The sequence below is a fragment of the Myxine glutinosa genome, chromosome 8 (assembly GCF_964187855.1).
Source record: "Myxine glutinosa chromosome 8, kmMyxGlut1.1, whole genome shotgun sequence".
In the NCBI taxonomy this organism is placed as follows: Eukaryota; Metazoa; Chordata; class Myxini; order Myxiniformes; family Myxinidae; genus Myxine; species Myxine glutinosa.
The window spans coordinates 87,968,688-87,990,921 of NC_136268.1; the positions used below are offsets into that span (position 1 = coordinate 87,968,688).

Genomic DNA, 22,234 nt, shown 5'->3' on the forward strand with positions numbered 1-22,234 from the left:
AGGGTGGAGGGGGAGGGGGAGGGGGAGGGGGGAGGGGGGAGGGGGGAGGGGGAGGGGGGAGGGGGAAAGGGAAGGGGAGGGGGAGGGAAGGGGAGGGGGAGGGGAGGGGGGAAGGGGTAGGGTGGAGGGGGGAGGGAGGGGGAGGACGGAGGGGGAAGGGAGGGGGAGGACGGAGGGGGAAGGGAGGGAGAGGACGAGGGGGAAGGGAGGGGGAGGACGGACGGGGGAGGAGGAGGACGGACGGGGGAGGGGGAAGGGGGAGGGCCAGTCAACAATGACGTTGCAGTTCTCATGGTCGGAGAGCAGCACAACAATCGCGACATCGTCCTGCATCTTCGAAAGAGCACGAAGCGGATTTTGGAGACTCACCGATCCTGTGAGCCACGCGCCACGCCCTCCATTACCGGCGTTGCCGGGCGGGGAAGGAGACCCGCACATTCCCAACCCGTACATTCGCCCTCTCGACTCAAGCTCGTATTCGATTCATATTCGAAATCGAAAGGGGAAATCCTTCGTATTCGAATTCGTAAACACGAAATATGAATTTAATTCATATCGCACAAAATCGACACAAAACACAGTCGCATAAAGGTGAAAAACGCAATGGCTTTTCGCCCTGAATTACGTGCAAACGTGTGACGTGTGACGGGAACGGGATGGAACATCACGTGATCGCTCTGAGCGAATCAGCGAGCTGCTCGCACTGGCTGAGATTAGCGAGTACTTCGCTGAAATGCGCTGAGGTAAATATGAATAAAAAATATGGATCTCGTCAAATATTGTCTCGGCCATGTTCGTCCCCGGCTCAATGGCCATGTCTATGCCAAATATCAAGCACGTGAGCCTCTCCGTTTCGGAGTCTATCGGTAACATATCTCACACACACACACACACACACACACACACACACACACACACACACACACACACACACACACACACACACACACACACACACACACACACACACACACACACACACACACACACACACACACACACACACACACACACACACACACACACACACACACACACACACACAGTGTTTTATATATATAGATAATCCTCCCCAAAATATAATTCTTAATAGCTGTGCAATAACATTTTAGCGCCAGAAAAGACAGATAGATGATTTAATCATCATTAAGACATTATTAAGACTTCATTAATTCATTAATCATCAATAATCATAACATAATTAAACATAATTAATTTAATCATTAAGACAGATGTTTTAATCACATTATGAATACATAACATATAGATGAATAGGAAATAAAACCCTATACAAGCACAAACACATATACAACCGTAAAACAATAACAACTCCGCGTGTGAGGAAATCGTTGGGCGTTGCACTTGCGGGACACGTCTCGCGCATGCGCAATTAAGCTGCAGGAAATATGTGCGGTCAGCACGTCTCGATCTGCTTTGCTATGAGGGAAGAACAGGTGAATAAAAAGCTTCTGTATTGATTGTTCCTTTAATTGTTCACCACAGATTTACTTCATTATTCCTCTTGATGAGTCTATCGTGTGTGTATATAACGTTGTCGAGCTTTTAAATCAATTACGTCTTGCGTTAGTAACTAGTGCCGTGTCCGTCATGTCTTGCCTCTTGGTGCTCCTTGAGAGGCCAAAATTGTACTGTATACTGTACATACAGTATACAGTACTTGCCGATCTACGTTTGAATGTTTTGATACTGTACCGCTGAGTGACATTTACACGTCGTTGTTTCCGGGGGGGGTTTTTTTACCATATGTGTTGTAAACAAACTAGTTTTTTTTTTTTACCCTGTAAGGTTTATCATTTCTGGGTGAGTGTACATTTGAACACAATGTTTCCCACTGTTTGTCCTCACCTTCTATTAGTATTACTATTACTATTACTATTAGACGCGCAGTTCGATACAATACATTTGGGGTCTGGAGTGTGTTCATTAGAGAGAGAGAGAGAGAGAGAGAGAGAGAGAGAGAGAGAGAGAGAGAGAGAGAGAGAGATAGAGATAGAGATAGAGATAGAGATATATATATATATATATATATATGTAGTCAGGCAGCTTAGCAGCATATTTATCGAAAATGGGGAACGGCTTGACAAAAGCGCCATTTTTATTTTGATGGTCCATTAGACCATATACAATAGATTTAGGACCGGAGGAAAGAAATATACAGTGTTCTTCACCTTTTTATTGGACAAAAACCAAGGACAAAAACCAATTGTGTATATATTTTCAACAAGGAGGCTAACTTTTATTACATGCAGTGTTATTTGTAAAACTTATGCATGCCTGCATAATAAATCTTACGCTTTAGTAATATAATACCGAGTATTTATACAAATGTGTTATACTTGTGACTCGCGCACCTCTCGTATATCTAACATGTACGCAACTACAAGGATGTAATGACAATATAGCTTTAGAACAGACATGTTGTTCAAGGTAATTTGTCCAGCAATTTATGTATTTACGATTTTAGTCCAACTCCAGTAGCTGATGATTTATTTGCATAAATGTATTGCTCGATATTATGCTGTGCGAGTCGTATTTGCGCAAAAGTCAAACACTGTATGTCTGGCCTCCGGTCCTAATTCTATTGCATATGGTCCAATGAACCACTAAAATAAAAATGGTACTTTTATAAAGTCGTTCCCCCAAAAATTGCGAAGCTGCCTAACTAATATATTGAGAGAGATATCGATATTAAGCCACTTGGCGAACGCTCGACAATAAACTTGGTAACTGAACACACCTCAGCATTCGCCACTTCCCAAAACAAAAACGACCATTTTTTATTTATTTATTTTTTTGTACATAGAATCGAGGCTCGTGTAAGAGCTAACACATTGAACATGAAAACATGCACAAACACATAAAACATACACTGAAGGGAGCGGCAGACGAGGGGGGTGGGGGGAGAGACAGAAACACACAAGCACAGCAACAATGGAGAACAGGGACGTCGGTAGATCTGTGGAAGGGTGAGGGATGGGGAAGATAGAGATGGTGGTGAACTGCTGTTTTAAAGACCTGGAGGTAGGCGAGGGGTTCAAGAGAGTGTGGGAGATTGTTCCAGAGGCGGGAGAAAAGAGGAATGAAAGAGTGAAGGTGAGCAGAGAGTCTTGATTTTGGCAGTTTCACCAGAAGAGGATTGCTGGCAGATCTTGTGCGTCCTGCAGGAATATTTGGGGGACAGTACACAGAGCAGGCAGAGCAAGGCCGGAGAGGAGTCGGTAGAAGACAGAAAGACCACCAACCTGCCTGCGATGAGTGAGTGAAAGGCCCTCAGAGTTAGCTTCATCGCGGGAGATTCCAATGATTCTGAAAGCTTTGGTTTCAACAGCGTGAAAGCCGAGCTAGGTGTGAGGCAGGAACTCCAACCGAGAGGGGAAAGCAGTATTCCATCGATCTGCGGATGAAAGCCTTGTATGTGGTAAGGAGCTCAGAAGTTCCCAGAAAGGACTTCGCACGACGGTGATGCCCAGACAGCGACTGGCTTTGGAGGCAAGCTTGGAAATGTGGTTTTCTCTGGAAAGATCATGGCAGATAGTGATACCCAAAAGCTTGAGGGACAGAATTTCTTTCAGGATTGTTCAGAAAGTAGATGGGAGAGTTGTCCAGACAGTCTTTTCAGAGAGACAAAGTGAGAGTACGAGATTTGTCAGGATTGAAAGACATGTTCCACATGTTTGACTTGTTTTGTATTTTGTCCAGGTCTGCAGAGAGTGAAGAGGCTGCTGCGTGCCGTTCTGAGGGATGAGGTATGGAGTGGCAGAGAGTGGATTCATCAGCAAAGAGAGAGAGAGGATTTTCCAGAGAGTCAGAGAGATCATTGATGAAGACAAGAAAAAGCAAAGGGCCCAGAACACTGCCTTGAGGAACTCCAGCCTGAACAGGAAGGGGAGATGACAGAATGCCATTCAGGGCCACACGTTGACCGACCAGAAAGAAGTCTGCAAGCCATGCGTGGAGGTTTCTATGATTACCATAGGAGGAAAGTTTGGTGAGCAGAGTGGGGTGCCAGACCATATCGAATGCACAAGATATGTCAAGGGAGAAAGCTCTGATTTCCTGTTTGACATTGAGGACCTCCATCCATTGTTGAGACAGCAGAAGCAGCATGTCCAGAGTAGAATGACCTGGTCTGAATCGAAATTGATGATCTGAGATAAAGCCATTGGAGAAGAGGAAGGATTTGATATCCGAAGCAATGATGGATTCCTTGACTTTGCTGATTAATGGGAGCAGGCTGATTAATCAATTGTTGCAAGGATCTGTTTTTGCACCTTTTTTGTGTGAAGCGGTAATGTTGGCCGATTTCCAAGCTGATGGCAGATGACCTTGAGCAAAAGAAAGGGTGAAGAGAACAGAGAAAGAATGTGATCGTGTGGCAAAACAGGATTTTAGGACCCGTGGGCTGATGTTATCTGGTCCAGCTGCAGAATCAGAGTCGAGGTTTGACAGAAACTTCTCCACCTTGTCAGGAGAGGAGGACACAGAGTCCAGGAGCAGCTGCGTACGACTGGGTAAGGTGGGTACAGAGAGAGATCGGTTTGGGACACAATATTTTGAGGCAAACACAGAGTTCAGGCATTCGGCTTTGTCACGTGCAGTGTCAACTGTGTTGCCGTTTGAGGTAAGGGAGGGCATGGAGGGGAAACAAACACCAGAAACAGATTTGACCAAACGCCACCAGGATATGGAGGAGGGAGGCAGGTTTGAGAGCTCAGTCTTGAGATTAGAGAGATATTGTTTCCTGGCTCTCCTGAGGTTAGACACACTTGTTCCGAGCTTTGTGATAGGAAATGAGATTTCCTTCAGTTGGTTTTGCCTTCCAAGAGGCAAAGGCAAGTTGTTTCAGGGCAACTGCCTCACCACAAAATTCAGTGTACCATGGACGGGAGGAAGGGTATGACAACTGAAGACTATATGGGATAAATCTGTGCATGAGAGAGAGCAGTTTACTTTGGAAGAATTCCCAGGAAGAATTTAATTGTCAGAGGCAGTAGAGATGGGAGACCAGTCCAGATGATTGATGGCTGCTTGAAGACCTTGAAGACCAAGCTGCTGAGTGAAATGCCAGAGGCGTCGATGCTGAGGAGCTTCTCTGAGAATGGCCAGAGAGATGTCCACTTTAACAAGCAAATTATCAGATCAACTGATTGGAGCAGAAGAAGAATAGCAGACAATTGCAGGCAAGTTTGTCATAACAAAGTCTAGAAGAGAAGATGCTCTGTTGACTGAGATCCAGGTCGGGAAATTGACAGATTGTGTCAGTCCCAATGAGTCGCAGAAGTCCTTTGCTGAGGTGCCATGGCTGGTGAGAGAGGTACCCACACCCAGCCAGCTGGCATGATGACAGTTGAAGTCGCCACATATGAGGAAGATAGAGTTTGGATGAGTGAATAGAAGTTGATCCATGTTGTCAGACAGCGAGAAGTAAATGGAGTCATCACTGTGTGGAGGACGGTACAGAACACATATGAACAAAAGGTGGGAGCGGAGGGGAAGCCGTAGCCAGAGGTACTCCTGGGGGTGGGGTGGATAGAGGGCAGTGCAAGGAGACTGAGGAAGAGAGTTTTTGATAAAGATAGCAACTCCACCACCAGGACGAGGTTCAGGTCTGTCATACCGGAGGAGGCAATAACCAGGAAGAGATATTAAGAAATAAGAGACATCTTGAAGGAGAAAAGTTTCTGTTCAGTAGATCAAGTCTGTTTTGTCAGAAGCAACCTGTATGGAGAGAACAATCAGGTTTGTGCGAAGGTCCCAGATGTTTGAGGTCTATACCATTAAGGAAGAGGGAGCAGCGGGAGCATCGGGTACAGGACAAGGGAGGGTAGGGGTAGGGTAAGATGAGGGGTGAGAGGGGGAGGTAGAGAGAGCTGTTGATAGTGTGTCAGAGATAGGAGAAAGGGAAAGATGAGTAGGACAAAAGGTTTGATGGTGATGGGATGAGGAACAGTGAGGAGTTGTTTGAGGGGGTGGGGGGGCAGAGCAAAGTAGAAGGTTGGAGGAGGTGGATGTATGTGATGGAAGGGAGAGGAGGTGAGGAGGTGAGGAGGAGGAGGGAGGGGGGGAGAGGAGAGGTGGGAGGGGGGGAGAGGTGGGAGGGGGGAGGGGGGGGAGAATTGGAGAAAGATGGTGGCATGGGAGATTAGAAGGGGAGGGGTGTGGGGGGAGTTTTGAAGGGGGTGTTTTGTAGGGGAGGGGTGAGGGGGGTGTTTTGAAGGGGAGGGGTGAGGAGCGAGTTTTGAAGGGGAGGGGTGAGGGGTGAGTTCTGAAGGGGAGGGGTGAGGGGCGACTTTTGAAGGGGAGGGCTGAGGGATGAGTTTTGAAGGGGAGGAGCGAGGGGGGAGTTTAGGAGGGGAGGGGCATGGGAGGGAGAATTGAAAGGGAGGGATGAGGAGGCAGTTTAGGAGGGGAGGGGTGAGGGGAGAGTTTAAAAAATAGTGGTATATATATTGTAGTTTTAGCAGATCCATCATCTTAAAGGTGAATATGTCAAAAATAGTTCCTGATGCCAAAGAAATCAAGGCCTTCAAGATTATTGGAATCTCATGCTGAAGCTGGGTCTATGGGTCTATCACCTCGCCACCGCCAACAGGTTGGTGGTCTCTCTGTCTTCTACCGCCTCCTTTATGGTCTTGCACCCTATGCTCTTTCTGTGCTTTGTCCTCCCGCCCAGGTTCCTGCAGACACACACGTTGTACCATCAACCCACTTCTGGTGAAACTACCTATATCCAGGATCACTGCTCCTCATCTCCACTCATTTGTTCCTCTTTTTTTTTCCACCTGTGGAACCAACTTCCACATCCTCTTCAATATTCTTTCTTCCAGGTCTTTAAAAGAGCTGTTCACCACCATCTCAGATCGTTCCTGATCCAAACCATGATCTTTTTTTCTACCCTCTTTAACCCACCCCACCTCAATCCCACCTCCTTCCAAATTTCCATTTTTCCCTCTTTAAAGTTTCCTTCTTTATCCATCTTGTCCGTCCCATGCATCTTCTCCTGCCCCCTTCCCCCACCCCCCAAATTCCTCCCCACAACCTTTGGCCAAGTCTCCCTCCATCTTGGCCTTCAACTCTGCTGTTAGTATTTCCCCCTCTTTCAACTGTTCCTTTTGTCCTGTTGTGGCATGTTCCGTTCGGTGAACGTGCACTAGCTCTTCCACAAGCCTCAATGATTTATACAAAAAAAAACCTCCAACCTTGTCTTGTTTAGAGTCAAGTCCAATGTTTCAGCCACTGGAATATGACCTTTATTGGGGGGGCTCTTAAGACCATCTTTCATCACTTACCCTCTCAAAAGGAGCAGACTTGTTATTCGATGTTTGTTTTTTCCACTACAAGATTGAAATTCAGGGTGGAGTGAAGAGGTTGTGACCTTCCATCCCTTTTGTTCTCCAACTTGATTAAGTGTTAACTGTCCGATAGGATGATGCAGAGGTAGCACACTTAGCTTTGAGTTGTCTGGTTTTGGATTGATTCCTGGCCCGTCTATATACTGTCGAATCGGTGCTTCACAGAGCATTTTTGTGTTGCACCACAAAGTGTGTCATCCCTTGGATGGATATTAAGCTGGGTGTCCCATCTGGTACCATTAGTTGGTGTCCTTCGTGAACAGTAGGCCCAAGTTATTCTTGGTACCCTGAACAAATTACAAATTATTGCCCAAATCGGCTACAGTCAAAAGTGAGGTCTGGCCAGCCAGATCGTGAATAGACCGGCCAAAAACTTTGCACTGCCAATCCCACAAGAATGTAGGAATAAATCTGGCTGTTGAAGGAGTGGAAGGAGATGAAATGTGTACTTTCTTTGTACCAGTTTTACAAGTGAATGCCGTTATTGATGGACCATGTTTTCTTGCTAAACATGGTGTGTTTGTAATCTATTTATATGCCAGCATTCGAGGAGTTCAGCAAAAGCTTTTATGGCTGTTGAAATTTCCATAAAAGTTAATTTTTATATTTGTGAGTGTGTGTAGTTTTAGAAGCTCTGGAAGACACGTCATCCCCTTCTTCCTTGAGCCTGCCCACCACCCTTCGGAATATCAGCAGTGCACAAAGACCAGGGAAAAGGAGGAGCTAATGGAGGTGTGCAGCCATGTACCGAAAAATGTGAGTGCAGCATCCACTGTTGGTGTTAATTGTTTATCGGATTGTTTGTTTGCAACAGCAATAGTATTCTAATTGGCATAACAACCTTTTATTTCTATCGGCCTCTGGCTTTGTTTTCTGCACTGGTGGTGGATTTTCTGTCCTTCTCTATCAACATCAGCTTCTTCCCTTGGCTGCTACCAAACAACGCCCCATTCCTTTTGAGCTTGGAGGCAGTTTAAACCGAAAAAGCACCTCTGGTTGTAAAAAGGTGAGATCCGACTTTGTGTCAGGACAAATGATCTTTTCGCATTTGAGGTGTAGTGATAATTCATGTTTCGGAGAATTAATGATACATGATGCAGAAACTTGCACGAGTGTTTGCAAACTTCTCTCACTTGATTGTGTGTTTGAGTCTTTGGTTCTAGATTGCATTGTGAGGCTGTTTAGGTTGTTCCTTGATGGCAAGCTTTTTTTCGGTATAACTTTCATCAAACGGAATCCCAGTCTTTGCAAGGCTATCATCTGTCCATGTCTATGGGCAAGTGAAACAATTGATTTCATTAACTGAAAGCTGATAAAAGTTTTTACCGGTGTATAACACACATAAACATTACATAAACAAACAAGCAAACTGTTTATGTATTTTTCCTTTTATACACACCATGATTGTTAATGGCAAGCTCCGCACACCAGTGGACCCCATCCCCACTCCCCTCCCCCCAACCCCCCCCCCCCCACTCCACCCACTTTGGGGACACTAGAAGTACACCCTGTGATTGTGTGTTGAAGTAAGAACCATGATCGCCACCTGAAAATTGCTTATAACCGTGGACGTGTTGTGGGCTCAAGCAGCTTGAGGGAGAACCAATGGCACACAGCTCGGGATCCCAAGGTAAAAATAACAGAGGCGGAGTTATCTGAGAGAGAGAGAGAGAGACACAGAGCCAGACAGCTCGGGCTCGGGAGTTGGCCTGTTCAATGGAAGAGTTCGTTGAGGACTTCGAGTGAATTGTCAGCCATTGTAAGATGAGTTCCAAAGTTGTCACCACCACAAGATATTTTGAACTTTATTTGTAATAATAACCTCGTAGATAATGTCCCAACGAGTTTATTACTCTCCGCATCCTCTTCGGCCTCCCTCCCTGTTTGTGTGACCAATGGTGAGCGAAGCTTTTCCAAGCTAAAGTTGATCAAAACATACATCTGTTCCTCAATGATGCAACAAACACTTGTTGGGCTATCCTCCTCCTCAATAGAACATGAAATTGCACAAAACATTCAACTGAAGGAACTTGTTCCTGCATTTGGTAAACTGAAAACACGGAAAGTGAAATTCTATATTGAAATGATCAGCTTTGTTGCAGAAACACATAGTATGACATCAGTTTTTTTTTTTGGTTTTTAAAAAATACGAAGTCAAGGCTGGTATGACAGCTATAATAACACATATAATAACACATATAACATATGTGTTAAATAACATATGTGTTGTGTTATGTTATATGTGTTAGGTTATATGTGTTATGTTATATGTGTCAAATAACACATATAATAACACATATAACATATAATAAAGGGAGCGGGAGACCTTATGGAGAGATAGAGGGAAGTACAACAACAGTAGAGAACAGGAGATCTGTGGAAGGGAGGGGTCTGGGGTGAGTTACATTGGATAAACAAGATGGACACTACAAGGACTTTCAGGGAAGAAAATGGAATTTGAAGGAGGTGCATTTGGGGTATATTAATGGGGGTAGAAAATATCAAGGTTTTGGATGGGGAGATGGTGGTGAACAGCTGTTTTAAAGACCTGGAGGGAAGAGTGGTATTGAAGAGAGTGAGGGAGTTTGTTCCAGAGGTGGGAGTAAAGAGGAATGAAAGAGTGAAGGTGAGCTGAGAGTCCTGATTTTGGCAGTTTCACCAGAAGTGGGTTGCTGACAGATCTTGTGTGTCCTGCAGGAATATTTGGGGGACAGAGCACAGACAGAGCTGGGGGTGCTAGGCCGGAGAGGAGTCGGTAGAAGACAGAAAGCCCACCAACCTGCCTGTGGTGAGAGTGTGAGAGGTCCTCAGAATCAGCTTCATCGCAGGAGATACCAATGATTCTCAATGCCTGAGAGCTAGGTGTGAGGCAGAAGCACCAGCCCAGAGGGCAGAGCAGTACTCCATGAAGTGGCAGATGAAAGCTTTGTATGTGGTGAGAGTCTCAGTAGTAACAAGTTAGGACTTCGCACAATGGAGGACGCCCAGTTGGTGACTGGCTTTGGAGGCTCGCTTGGAAATGTGGTTTTCCCAGGAAAGATCATGCAGAGATGATCCATATTACATATAATTATGTATATTTTATTGAGTACACATATTATTAAAAGTGTACAACAATAAGTATATACAATCGGCATCGGATGTGCCTTTTTCATGTAAAATAAATCTTTTAATTATAAATGCAGACGTTTTATTCATACGAATGCACAATATTCCTTTTAGAACGTTAATTGTGTGTTGGGAGTGGTTGGGGGAATGGGGAGGGGGGGGGGGGGGGTCGCAAAGCTGAAAGCTTGTCTAGAGCACCTAACACCCTCACACCGGCCCTGCACATACCATGTTTTAAGTCTTTGGTATGACTCGGACGAGTTTGAATCACCGACGTTCCAGACTTGGAGCGGACACTCTAACCATTACACCACCAAGTCTGGCTCGCATTAATTGTTCTGAAGAATCGCTCACGCTCAATTTTAGTTGCATTGCAGTTCCCACGGTGGTTGACACTTGTCGACTTTCAGTTGATAAAATCAATTGTTATTTTGTGATCAAATTTGATCCTTTTTACAATTAACATTATATACTTTTGGAAACATGATATACAGTCATAACTGTGATTGACCACGAGGTATTCAATGCTACACTTATTTATTTGTTTATTTTGGCCAAGGCATGGTATCGTTTACCCGCAAACCACCCCATGAGTTATAAGAGGACTTGTACATGGAAGTGGCACATTATGTGCATCACAATTGTGCATCTGTATTGGTGTTCTCGCAGGATGACAACGGATCGCACAAGAGGAATGGATTTATTGCTTTGCCAGCAAATGACCCTCAAGAAAATGGACAAGTGCTGAATGGCAGGTCCTGTGGGAACCAAGATAGCACATCTGGTCAAGATTTGGTGGGTTGGTTGTGTGGTCTTGCGCACTCTTGACCTTTTTTCATGTGTATAGAGTATGCTGGAAAACTTCTGTCATAATCCTTTCCGCTAACCAAAAGTGCTTAGATAGTTGAGGATTGAAAATTTAATATATTTTTGTGTTTGTTTATTATGTACTGTACTGTACTGTACTGCACAATTTATTTTTAATACAATGTAATACTTTCATAAAAACCAGCAGTTTGTGTTGACCTACTTAACCGAAAACTGCAAAATGTTTTTGCTGAGTTGAAAAAGGATTTTCTTTTGTTTGCTCCAAAAAATTGTGAATTAGGTTTGTGATCTTGCTCCTTTTTATTTTCATGAAATTTGTTGCATATTTATTCAGCTTCTGGACGCCAAGTGCAAGATGAGGGAGTTCCCGACCATGCGTATATCAGTATATAAACCCCGGCCACGCTCACTGAGCTGCAGGTCATGGAACAACGACTGGATGTGACCTTTCGGTTGTGGCCTGCCACCTTGAGCAGTTGGTCCTTGACTCTCCTCCTATGGTATCCATGGAAATCTCCATACATGGCTTGTGGACTTCCTCTCCAGTCGCAATCAACGTGTGGCCCTGAATGGAATTCTCTCATCTCCCTCCTGTCCAGGCTGGAGTTCCTCAAGGCAGTGTTCTGGGGCCTGTGCTTTTTCTGGTCTTCATCAATGATCTCTCCGACTCTCTGGAAAATCCTCTCTATCTTTTCTCTGATGACTCCACTCTCTGCCGCTCCATATCTCAACCCTCAGATTGGCAGTCTGCAGCCTCTTCACTCTCTGCAGACCTGGACAAAATAAAAAACTAAAAACTAGTCAAACTAGTGGAACATGTATTTCAATCCTGACAAATCTCACACTCTAACTTTGTCTCTCTGAAAAGACCATCTGGAAAACCCTCCCATCTGCTTTCTCACCAACCCTCTCGAAGAATTCTGTCGCTCAAGCTTTTGGGTCTCACTATCTGCCAATGATCTTTCCGAGGAAAAACATTTCCAAGCTGGCCTCCAAAGCCAGTCGCTGACTGGGCATCCTCCGTCATGTGAAGTCTTTTCTGGGAACTTCTGAACTCCTCACCACATACAAAGCTTTCATCCGCAGCTTGATGGAATAACGCTCTCCCCTCTGGTCTGGTGCTCCTGCCTCACACCTAGCTTGGCATCACGCTTTAGAAACCAAGGCCTTTAGGATCATTGGTATTTCCCATGATGAAGCTGATTTTGAGGGCATTTCACTCTCTCACCGCAGGCAGGTTGGTGGGCTTTCTTTCTTCTACCGACTCCTCTCCGGCCTAGCTCCCCCTGCTCTGTCTGTGCTCTGTCCCCCAAATTTTCCTGCAGGACGCACAAGATCTGCCAGCAACCCTCTTCTGGTGAAACCACCAAAGTCGAGACTCTCTGCTCACCTTCACGATTTCATTACTTTTTTTCCCCTCCCACATCTGGAACAAACTCCTACACTCTCTTAAATTCCACTCTTCCCTCCAGGTCTTTAAAACAGCTGTTCACCACCACCTCTTATCCAATCCCCCACCACCTCTTATCCAATCCCTCTTATCCCCCATCCAAAACCTTAATCTTTTATACCCCTGCTAATCCACCCCAAATCCACCTCCTTCAAATTCCGTTTTCTTTCCTGAAAGTCCTTGGAGTGTCCATCTTGTTTATGCCGTGTATCCCGCCCCAGAACTCTCCTTTCCACAGATCTCCCGATGTCACTGTTCTATGCTGTGGTTGTGCTTTCCTCTCTCGCCCCCTCTTTTCTCCCACTCCTTTTATTATATGTTGTAGGTGTTATGTCTTAAGTGAGCCTCGACTTAGTTTACAATTCTTTTTTTCTTTTTAACCCGATTATCCATTTTTCCAATATACATATATATACGAGGGCCAGTCTATAAGTAACCTTAAAATGGTGATATAGATTTGAGAATGTAATGTGTGTAGTTGTAGACGACATATGTTATATCTATGGGTAAGAGTCATGTTTTGCCTGTTTTAGATCTGGCAACATTGAGCATATGATGTCAGTAGATCAGTTCCAAGTTGACGGCTGCCTTAGAAGCATGCACCAGGGAGGAGCAACGTTCTGTCATCCGTTTCTTGGGAAGTTAGGTTGTGAATCCCAGTGAAATCCATCACAGAATGAAGATGCAATATGGTGACGCATGTTTATCGCTGTAGCAGGTGTACGACTGGGACAGGAAGTTTAAAAGTAGAGTTAAAAGTAAAAAATGTCCTGGACTCCTCACTACCGGTGTTTTGCTGCAGCATGACAATGCTCGGCCCCATACTGCCCGTGCTACAGCTGCAACAATCGAGGACCTGCATTTTGAGTCTTCCTCATCCTCCATACTCGCCAGACCTCGCCCCTTCGGAATACCACATCTTTGGGCCACTTAAAGAGGCGCTTGGTGGAACCACTTTCCGATCCGACGAAGAGGTCCAAGAGGCAGTGCACGAATGGCTACACAAGCAACCAAAATATTTTTTTTTCTAGAGGAATCCAGGCCTTAGTAAAGCACTGGAAAAAATGCGTTGAACGTAATGGATCTTATGTTGAAAAGTAACAGTTGTTACACACGTACATGCAATAAACAAGTTGTGAAAAATATTGTAAGGTCATATATATATATATATATATATATATATATATATATATATATATATATATATATATATATATATATATATATATCGCGGTGCCTCCAAAATATATATATATATATATATATATATATATATATATATATATATATATATATATATATATATTTATTTTTTTTGTTACGGTCCGCGGTTAAGGATGTAATGTTTGCCGAGCGGAGGCACCGCGACCTAACAGTTTCCCCGATTCACCCAATTCACCCAGACGTTGGCCGTATCGCGCCACAGCTATTCAATATGGAAAAGACAAAGACGACGGATGTGAAGAAAAGGAATAAGAAGACGAAAAAAAGGTTGAAAATACTATTAAATTTATTTACTATTTACAGGCTCAAAAAAACCAAGGAGGAGGAAAGATAATAAAATAATATACAGAAGCTTTTAGAGACACAGTGAAAATCGCTAGCTTATCTAAACAGACTTAATTATACCCAGGACAGAACAAACGAAGATGACTCACACGGGGAATGATGATAGGAATGGCAGGTGGATGTTTTGAGGGAGAGGGAGGTCCAACGGGTCCTGCAGCACGATCGGCGCGTTGGGCAGCCGCCGTTCCTTCGCGGCCCTGCTCCAAACTGCCGTCCAGGCCCCAAGCGGCTGTTGAGTGTTGCTGCTGCTGTGGACGCTGCTGCTGGCGAGCAAGGCGACGAATAGCAGGCTTTGTGCTTCCCTGGATGATCTCCTTTGAACAAGAATCGCTGCTGGATGATCTCCCTTCTCTCTCTTTGACCTCACAACCCAGCTCAGCCTTGGACCTCACAACTCAGCTATCTCTTGGACCTTTTTACTCAGCTCTCCTCTGACGACCCAGCTCTTTTCTTTGCACCTCACCACGCAGCTCCGCCTTGGACCTCACAACTCAGCTCTCTCTTGGACCCTTTTAATCAGCTCTCCTCTGACGACCCAGCTCTTTTCTTTGCACCTCACCACGCAGCTCCGCCTTGGTCACTCTTGCGCGCGCGCTTTTATAGCGCCTCTGGCGATTAAGCCACCGGCCTTCAGGACACGCCCATCGGTGTACTCACCTCGGCCCTGGTTGGTCGCGCGACCCTCTGGCTCCGCCCTTGATGACGACGGGCGGGCACGCCTTTCTTCCCCAACCCAAGCACATGTTCAATGGCGGCAATTGTAGTTGGCAATGCGAATGGCAATTGACGAAAGGGGAAATGGAGGTTTTGGGAATGGGAATGAAGGATGAAGGGAATCTATCTCTTTCACTTGGTGCAATGGAGTGTCATTCTAATGGAAGACAAGGCCTTACCCTAAAACACATAATAAGGATATAAACTACTGAACAAGGGTATTATAGTGTCCTTCAATGGATGCTTTATGGAATTAACTACCGGGACGCCCTTTTAACCTTTACACAACACTGGAGGCAGGAGGGGCCAGAATCAAACAATAATAATAATACACACAATCAAAAAAATACAGTCCTCATATCTGCAACAATATATATATATATATATATATATATATATATATATATATATATATATATATATATATATATATATATATATATATATACATACATACAGTGAAACCTTGACTTACGAGTGCACCAACTTACGAGTTTTCCGAGATACGAGCCGTCGCTCGGTCGATTTTTTGCTTTGTGATGCGAGCCGAGATCTGAGTTATGAGCGAGCGAGCTTACGCCACCCGCCACTAGGTGGCCCAGCGAGCGTTCAGGTCACGTGGTTATCTTGCTGTGCAAGCATCTCTGCCGTATCGCTGTTGCTTTGTTTTCGCATTTTGTTTATTTTGGAAAATTTCTTAGTTTTAACCATGGGTCCTAAGAAATTCAGTGCCAAGGGCAGTGCTGAGAAGAAGAAAAGGATGATGTGCTTGGATATAAAACACGTAATCGTCGAAAAACATGAGCGAGGTGTGCGTGTTGTCGACTTGGCGAGGCAGTACGATCGTAGTACTTATACGATATGTACGATTTTGAAGCAGAAGGAGTCGATAAAGGCTATAACGCCAGCCAAGGGCGTTAAGATTATTTCAAAGCTCCGGACCTCTGTCCATGAAGAGATGGAGAAGTTGTTGTTTGTGTGGTTGACAGTGTCAGTAAATACAGTGAGTAAATACAGTGAGGAGTGTGAGTAAATACACTTAATAAAACCAGTTTATTTCTTTACATTCTCTTTTATTATGTACAGTATATACGAGGTCGTGCTTGTTTATACATTATTTGTTATTTATAAAGTACATTTTTCTTATTTAAAAACACGTAACAAAAAAAATTGGTGTGGTTTTTGGGGGGCTGGAACGGATTAATAGCATTTCAATTCATTTTAATGGGGAAATTTAATTTGAGAAACGAGCAAATTGAGTTACGAGCTCGGTCACAGAACGAATTAAACTCGTAAGTCAAGGTTTCACTATATATATATATATATATATATATATATATATATATATATATATATATATATATATATATATATATATATATATATATATACATATACACATTACACACACACACACACACACACACACACACACACACACACACACACACACACACACACACACACACACACACACACACACACACACACTTGGGTAAGTCAATAAGTAACCTTACAATATTTTTGAATATACATACATATATATTTTTGAATATATATTGCTACGGTTTTGAGATTGGCACATTGAAGTCATTAAAGGTTAAAGGGTTGCCCCCCATAGATTGTCACATGAGCAACATATAGGCCCATCTGTAGTATAGTTATGTCTTAGTATGTGTAAGAATAGGCCATTTCCCCTCTTAGTGCCTGCGTTGTGTAAAGACATGAGAATAGGTCCTCCATTCATTTTGCGTCCCACCTCCAATTCTACCTCTATGGGCGTAATATGGGATGGGTGCAATTCTACCTCTATGGGCATAATTGATCCCGCGCCCCATTCGGCTGACCACTAGTCGAGTAACACGAGGTAGGCCTGAGAAGGAGGAGCGTGGGGTCAGGGTGAGCGGCGTTGAGATCGGGAGCGGCAGAGGCGATGACGGTAAGAGCCACCAGCCAATCAGGGCTCTGGTGGCATGGCGTGAGAGGGTGTGGTGAGGCGCGTCTGGTGAGTTCGAGAAGGTTCGCGGGGCATGCCTATATAACGCGCTGCGCAAAGCCCTCGAAAGGACTTGACTTGCACCAGTGGCGCGATAGGACTTGAGGGGGTTTCCTCGTTGTGATAAGGACTCGCAGAGGAGAGAGAAAGGATTCGGACTCGCAAGATAAGCGCGTTGTTTGGAGCACTTGCGGAGGATACGCGCGTTGTTTACGGACTTGCGCAGAGAGAGAAGAAGAGGCGTTGAACTGTGCCAAGTACGCGGGCGCAGCCAGACGCGCCGGTAACACTTATTGCGCTTTCCAGCCACACGAGTAAGCGCGGCCATAGCCGCAAGTGAATAGCCGCCAGCCGCATCAAAGTCCGCTCCCGACCAATTCGCCCCGTGATAAATCGCTCCGTTTAGACGACACGCGGAGAGCTCCTGCCTTCACCTACTTCCATCTACACGGGACGTGCCGGGGACCGGAGAGAGAGCTGCACGGAAGCCATCCCTGGACGCGCTGGTGAACATCAACCCGCTCATCTGCAATCCCCGTGTGAGTGTGTGTGTGAGACGGGCCCGTGTCCTTGGGATTAAGTATAAGACTGTTTTTAAGGATTTGCTCTGTGTCTCTGCTCTTGAATCATTGTGTATAGTGTAAATAAACCTGTTCTTCCTTTCCAATTCGATCTCCTTTGTGATTTCGCCATTGACTAAGCGTGTTACGAATAAGATCGCTCCAATCGGGTCTAGTATTAATAATAGCGTGAATCACGTGTACGCAAACCGCTCGGCGTATCATCGACACACGTGGTTCGTGCGGGGCTTGTTTCCTCGCTTCAGGGCAGCGCGAGTATTTAGGCAATAGCGAATTTGGTCCTAATACCCTATTTCGCTCTGTCCGGGAGGGACGTCATAGGTCCCGGGTCACGCCAGGCCAGTCAAAGACAAGGGGACTAAAAGGCCGGCGGCAGATCCGCAACTATATATATATATATATATATTCTTATCTTATATTATATTATAACCCTATGTGTGAACATCTGTTTGTTCGGTTGTGCCTCATGGACAGCCTAAGGAAGTGACTTAGAGAGGGAAGAAGGGGTCCATGGGGGGTAACTTTTCACAACAAAAAACATGGGCGCATCAGATTTAGACGAGGGGCGTGCCCAAGGGGCGTGTCAGCGGTACCATGGGGCGTGGCTTACTCTGACTATAAAAAAATGCACGACACACACGTGACTGACTTTATTTTCCGGGCAACGCCAGGTAACTCTGCTTGTTGTATATATAATCAATATTTAAAATCCTATTAAAGTCTTGAGGAATTTTTCTGTGTACAGTACTGCATTTGAATGTCTCTTTTCAAAAAAAACATTTGCAAACAAAAATTGATTATTTCAAACCAAACCTGTCCTTTTTTTTTTTTTTTAATCATGTGCAGTCCTGTGCACACGATTCAGAAAAAATGAATTTGTTTTCCAGTGACTGCTGAAGAAAAGTTGAAAATGTATCCTTTTTCTTTTCCTTCCAGTGTGATCATGCTTTGAATGGAATTGATGATGGAAATTGTTCAAATTTTGCTGAACTGGAGGTAAGGTTGGATTTTATTTACTTTAAATAAAAAATGTTTTTTCTTTTTCTTTAAATCGACTGTTAATGAAAGAGTTGTTTGGGGGAGGGGATTATTTTAAGAACCTTAATTGTTTCCTACAAGCCATGGAATTTTTGGATTTTGTTGAATGCTTGTAGGCCACAGAACCAGTTAATTATTGTGGACAACCTGGCTCAGTTGCGGCGCTAATTTTCAGCACTACGCACTTTGACCAACCATGGCCACATACTTTCTTTTTTTTTGCCTGTGTATTATTTTTCCTTTAATTATTTGCTGAACAGTTTCTCTATGTGATAGCTTCATGAAAATATTTAAAATAAACAGTTTCAGATGCTCTACAGCAAAGGAATTTCCTCAAAATTGCATGTCTTTTTTAAATATAAGTTTGATTCATAAGCATTGAGTGTTAATCATTGGTTTGTATTGATTAATGAGCGTTGATGTTGCTGGTGTTACCAGCTGGAGCACTTCCCACGACGAAGTTGCGTTGTTTGTCCATTGCTACCAATGTCCTTGTAATTCAGGTAAAAGTACAGTAATGTCTTGCAATATATCTATGCTGCATTTTATTTGTTTAATCTTCACAAGCAGTAGCTTAATATTCAGGAGAAAATATCAAAACATGACTTACAGTAGGAAAATGTATATTTGAGATCAACTTGAAAAGGCAATCCATATGAAAAATGTTTTCTTGCTCAGTTTGGAAGCACTTTTTCCAAGTTGTTTTCTACTTTACTAATTGTGTTTTCTATTTGTTTAATTTCCTTTTAGGTGAAACTGTGCAACCTTGCTATTGAACTTGAAGCCAACACAATGGACAATGCAAAACTTTCTGCCAGGGTGTTGGAGCTTGTGAGTACATCGCTGAGGGCAGTGGGTGAGAGTTGTGGTTTAAGCAAAGGGATTGAGAATGGGAGAAGGAATCTATGTTTAGATGTTTGCAAGTGAGTGCAAGGTTGCAGGATGAGGTAGGAGAAGAACAGGTACAATGCTTGTGTAAGAGTATTGTGGCCTGGGCCATCAACAGGTGAGATGATGTTTACTTGGATTATTATTTTAATTATGCACTTTTTCATGATGACCATAAACTCTAGAGTAAACAGTATTTCAGTTTATCAGGGGGGTGATGCATGGACCCGCATAGTCTTTCTTATCTGCAGTGCTGTGAAAATTTATTCCACATTGCTCTTTTGAAAAAGTTTGACTCGGCACTGGTAGAATGACCACATAGACCCACTGCGCTATATGAATGTTGTTGTAGATGTGTTTTTGAAAGGAATTTAACCGAATAGACACTTTGCTTGATTTAACCAGGATGTTTACCTTAATAAAAGGGGTATGTGAATACAGCACAGCAGTGATGGGCCCAATGGCATCTTTATTATGAGAATATGGAGAAGAGTAATTAATAATTGGGTCAAAATGTCAAAGGGCGAAGCCGTAAGTATAAATAGGCCTTTTAGCCCATCTGCCACTGGAGATGGCCAGGTTTTCTTAATCGCTTCTGTTTTATTTATTTATTTACCATTTGAGCTTCATATGTCTGTCCAGGCCATAACATTTTTACCATTTGAGCTTTTTCATAAAATATTCAACAAACCTTTATTATGAGAATATGGAGAACACTAATTAATAAATTTTTGCATTTTTTTTAAGGCTATTGTTTTCATCGTTTAGTTGGAGTATAAAGCGGATGTGGATGGGCTTTGCACTTTGCAATGTTTTCTAGTTGTTGGATAAGATCAGTTCTTGCCAAAATATATTTGTAAACAAAGTGATAAAAAGAGTCGACCCGATTGGAATTTAATAGTGTAATTTGTTTTTTCACCTGATGTGTTGTGCAGCCATAGTTTGCTGTGACTTGCGTGAAGGCAATTGAAGATCGCTCCAATTTAAGCCTCAGCTTCCCCCCACCCACCACCCAAGTGCTACTTTAATAAAATGGACACCAAACCCAGATGGTACACCTTCGGAGCCTCGTGTGTTGGTCACGATTAGGCTTCTGCAACAGCATTTTGAAACATTTCTCAAATACTTAAAGCCACCACACAAAACAAACATGCCTGTGGGTGCTGGTTGGCCTGGGTAGATGATTGGTCTCACAACTATCACACACTCATTTTGGCTTAACTTTGCTTCATCTACCGATTTTAATTACGTAAATACATTTTACTTTCCATTATTGGCCATGGAAACTGGCTTGCGCGCAGGGAGCTTGGCTCAATGAAGACCATGCATTAGTTATATCGTAACATGAATTACACCCTATATGGAGGCATTCCCTCTTTTATTTATGAAACGGCTTGCGGTGGGTCCCCAATGTAACCTGCTAACTTCAGAGTTCAAAATACGATGTTGTTCTCACGGCAGTATTTCCCTTCATCTGAACTCGAATATGATTGCAATTTTAAACTCTCTTTTCAGAAGCAGCAAGCATCATGCCTGGCGGAAGAGTTACAAAAGGTGAGTTTTGTTGGCTTTCATTATATTTGGGGCTTGGCTTCGGGTTTTCTTTATCGACGTTGAATTTTCCCTGAAGGTGCTCCATTTTCAAATTGAATACTTTTGTGCATTCCCCTCCAAAGTCTTGCAGTGTATATTTTTATTCTTCCGCCGACGAAATCGCCAGAGGCATTATGATTTTGGGTTGTCGTCCGTCCGTGATAGGTTTTCATTACCATGATGACTTAAGAACAGCTGAAGGGATCTTGGTGAAACATGGTGACTGGGTATTGGCTCTTGGTGAAACATGTATAATGATGCAAAGATTAACTGATTACCTCCGCCACCAAAGGATGGAGGTTATCTTTTCACCCCTGTCTGTCTGTTTGTTTGTCCGTTTGTGAACAAAATATCTCAAAAGGTTGTGGATGGATTCGGATGAAATTTGGCAGAATTGTAGAATATGTGACAAGGACGAAATGATTACATTTTGGTGAAGATCCGGATCCGGATCCGGCTACTAGAATTTTTAAAGTGATTCTTTACCATTGGGAGATAGGGCCAAAAACGATACATAGCAGGATGTCTCAAAAAAGTATGGACGGATTGGGACGAAACTTGTTGGACAGGTTGTGTGTGTGACAAGGAAGAATCGATTCAATTTTGGTGAAGATCCGGATCCGGATCCAGCTAGTATAATTTTAAAAGTGATTCATTCTTCACCATTGAGTGATATGGCCAACCAGGTGGACGTATGCTCTCTACTGAGTGCCGTTCTAGTTTGATTATGGGATTAAGAGGTCAAAGGTCAGATAGAGGTCCCGGTATGTATAAATTGTTACTGTGCTAACTTGTGAAGCAGTGATGGGATTTTGACCAAACTTGGTGTAAGTATATATTATGAGGCAAAGATGAGCGAATTGGATTTTGCGTCAAAGTTCAAAGATCAGAGGTCATGACCAGTAAAAATGTGATACTTGAGAACAGCTGAATGGATTTAAATCAAACTTGGTGCAAGCATTATTTAATGATGTGATAATGTGGAGGCATATCAGTCGATGTCACAATGTCAGAGTGCTGTTCTTCATAATCTCTATTAGGGATGTATTTATTTATTTATTTATTTATTTTGGAAGGATTGAGGCCATGTGCGGAG

At 43.6% G+C, this 22,234-nt stretch overlaps 1 protein-coding gene across 6 annotated transcripts in view; it reads left to right on the forward strand.

Moving 5' to 3' along the window:
- Positions 1-1,371: 1,371 nt before the first annotated feature.
- Positions 1,372-22,234, forward strand: part of LOC137413186 (golgin subfamily A member 2) — a 96,602-nt gene continuing 75,739 nt past the window's right edge. For 2 of the 6 annotated variants that reach the window (XM_068098584.2, XM_078783466.1), the window contains exons 1-6: positions 1,372-1,454; positions 7,997-8,129; positions 11,151-11,276; positions 18,556-18,615; positions 19,408-19,488; positions 21,061-21,099. In XM_068098584.2, coding sequence (XP_067954685.2) covers positions 8,100-8,129; positions 11,151-11,276; positions 18,556-18,615; positions 19,408-19,488; positions 21,061-21,099 — 336 coding nt within the window. In that variant the 5' untranslated portion in view covers positions 1,372-1,454; positions 7,997-8,099. Of the gene's footprint in view, positions 1,455-7,996; positions 8,130-8,289; positions 8,380-11,150; positions 11,277-18,555; positions 18,616-19,407; positions 19,489-21,060; positions 21,100-22,234 lie in introns of all 6 variants that reach the window. The other 4 variants (XM_068098581.2, XM_068098582.2, XM_068098585.2 and 1 more) reach the window with 4 other exon arrangements.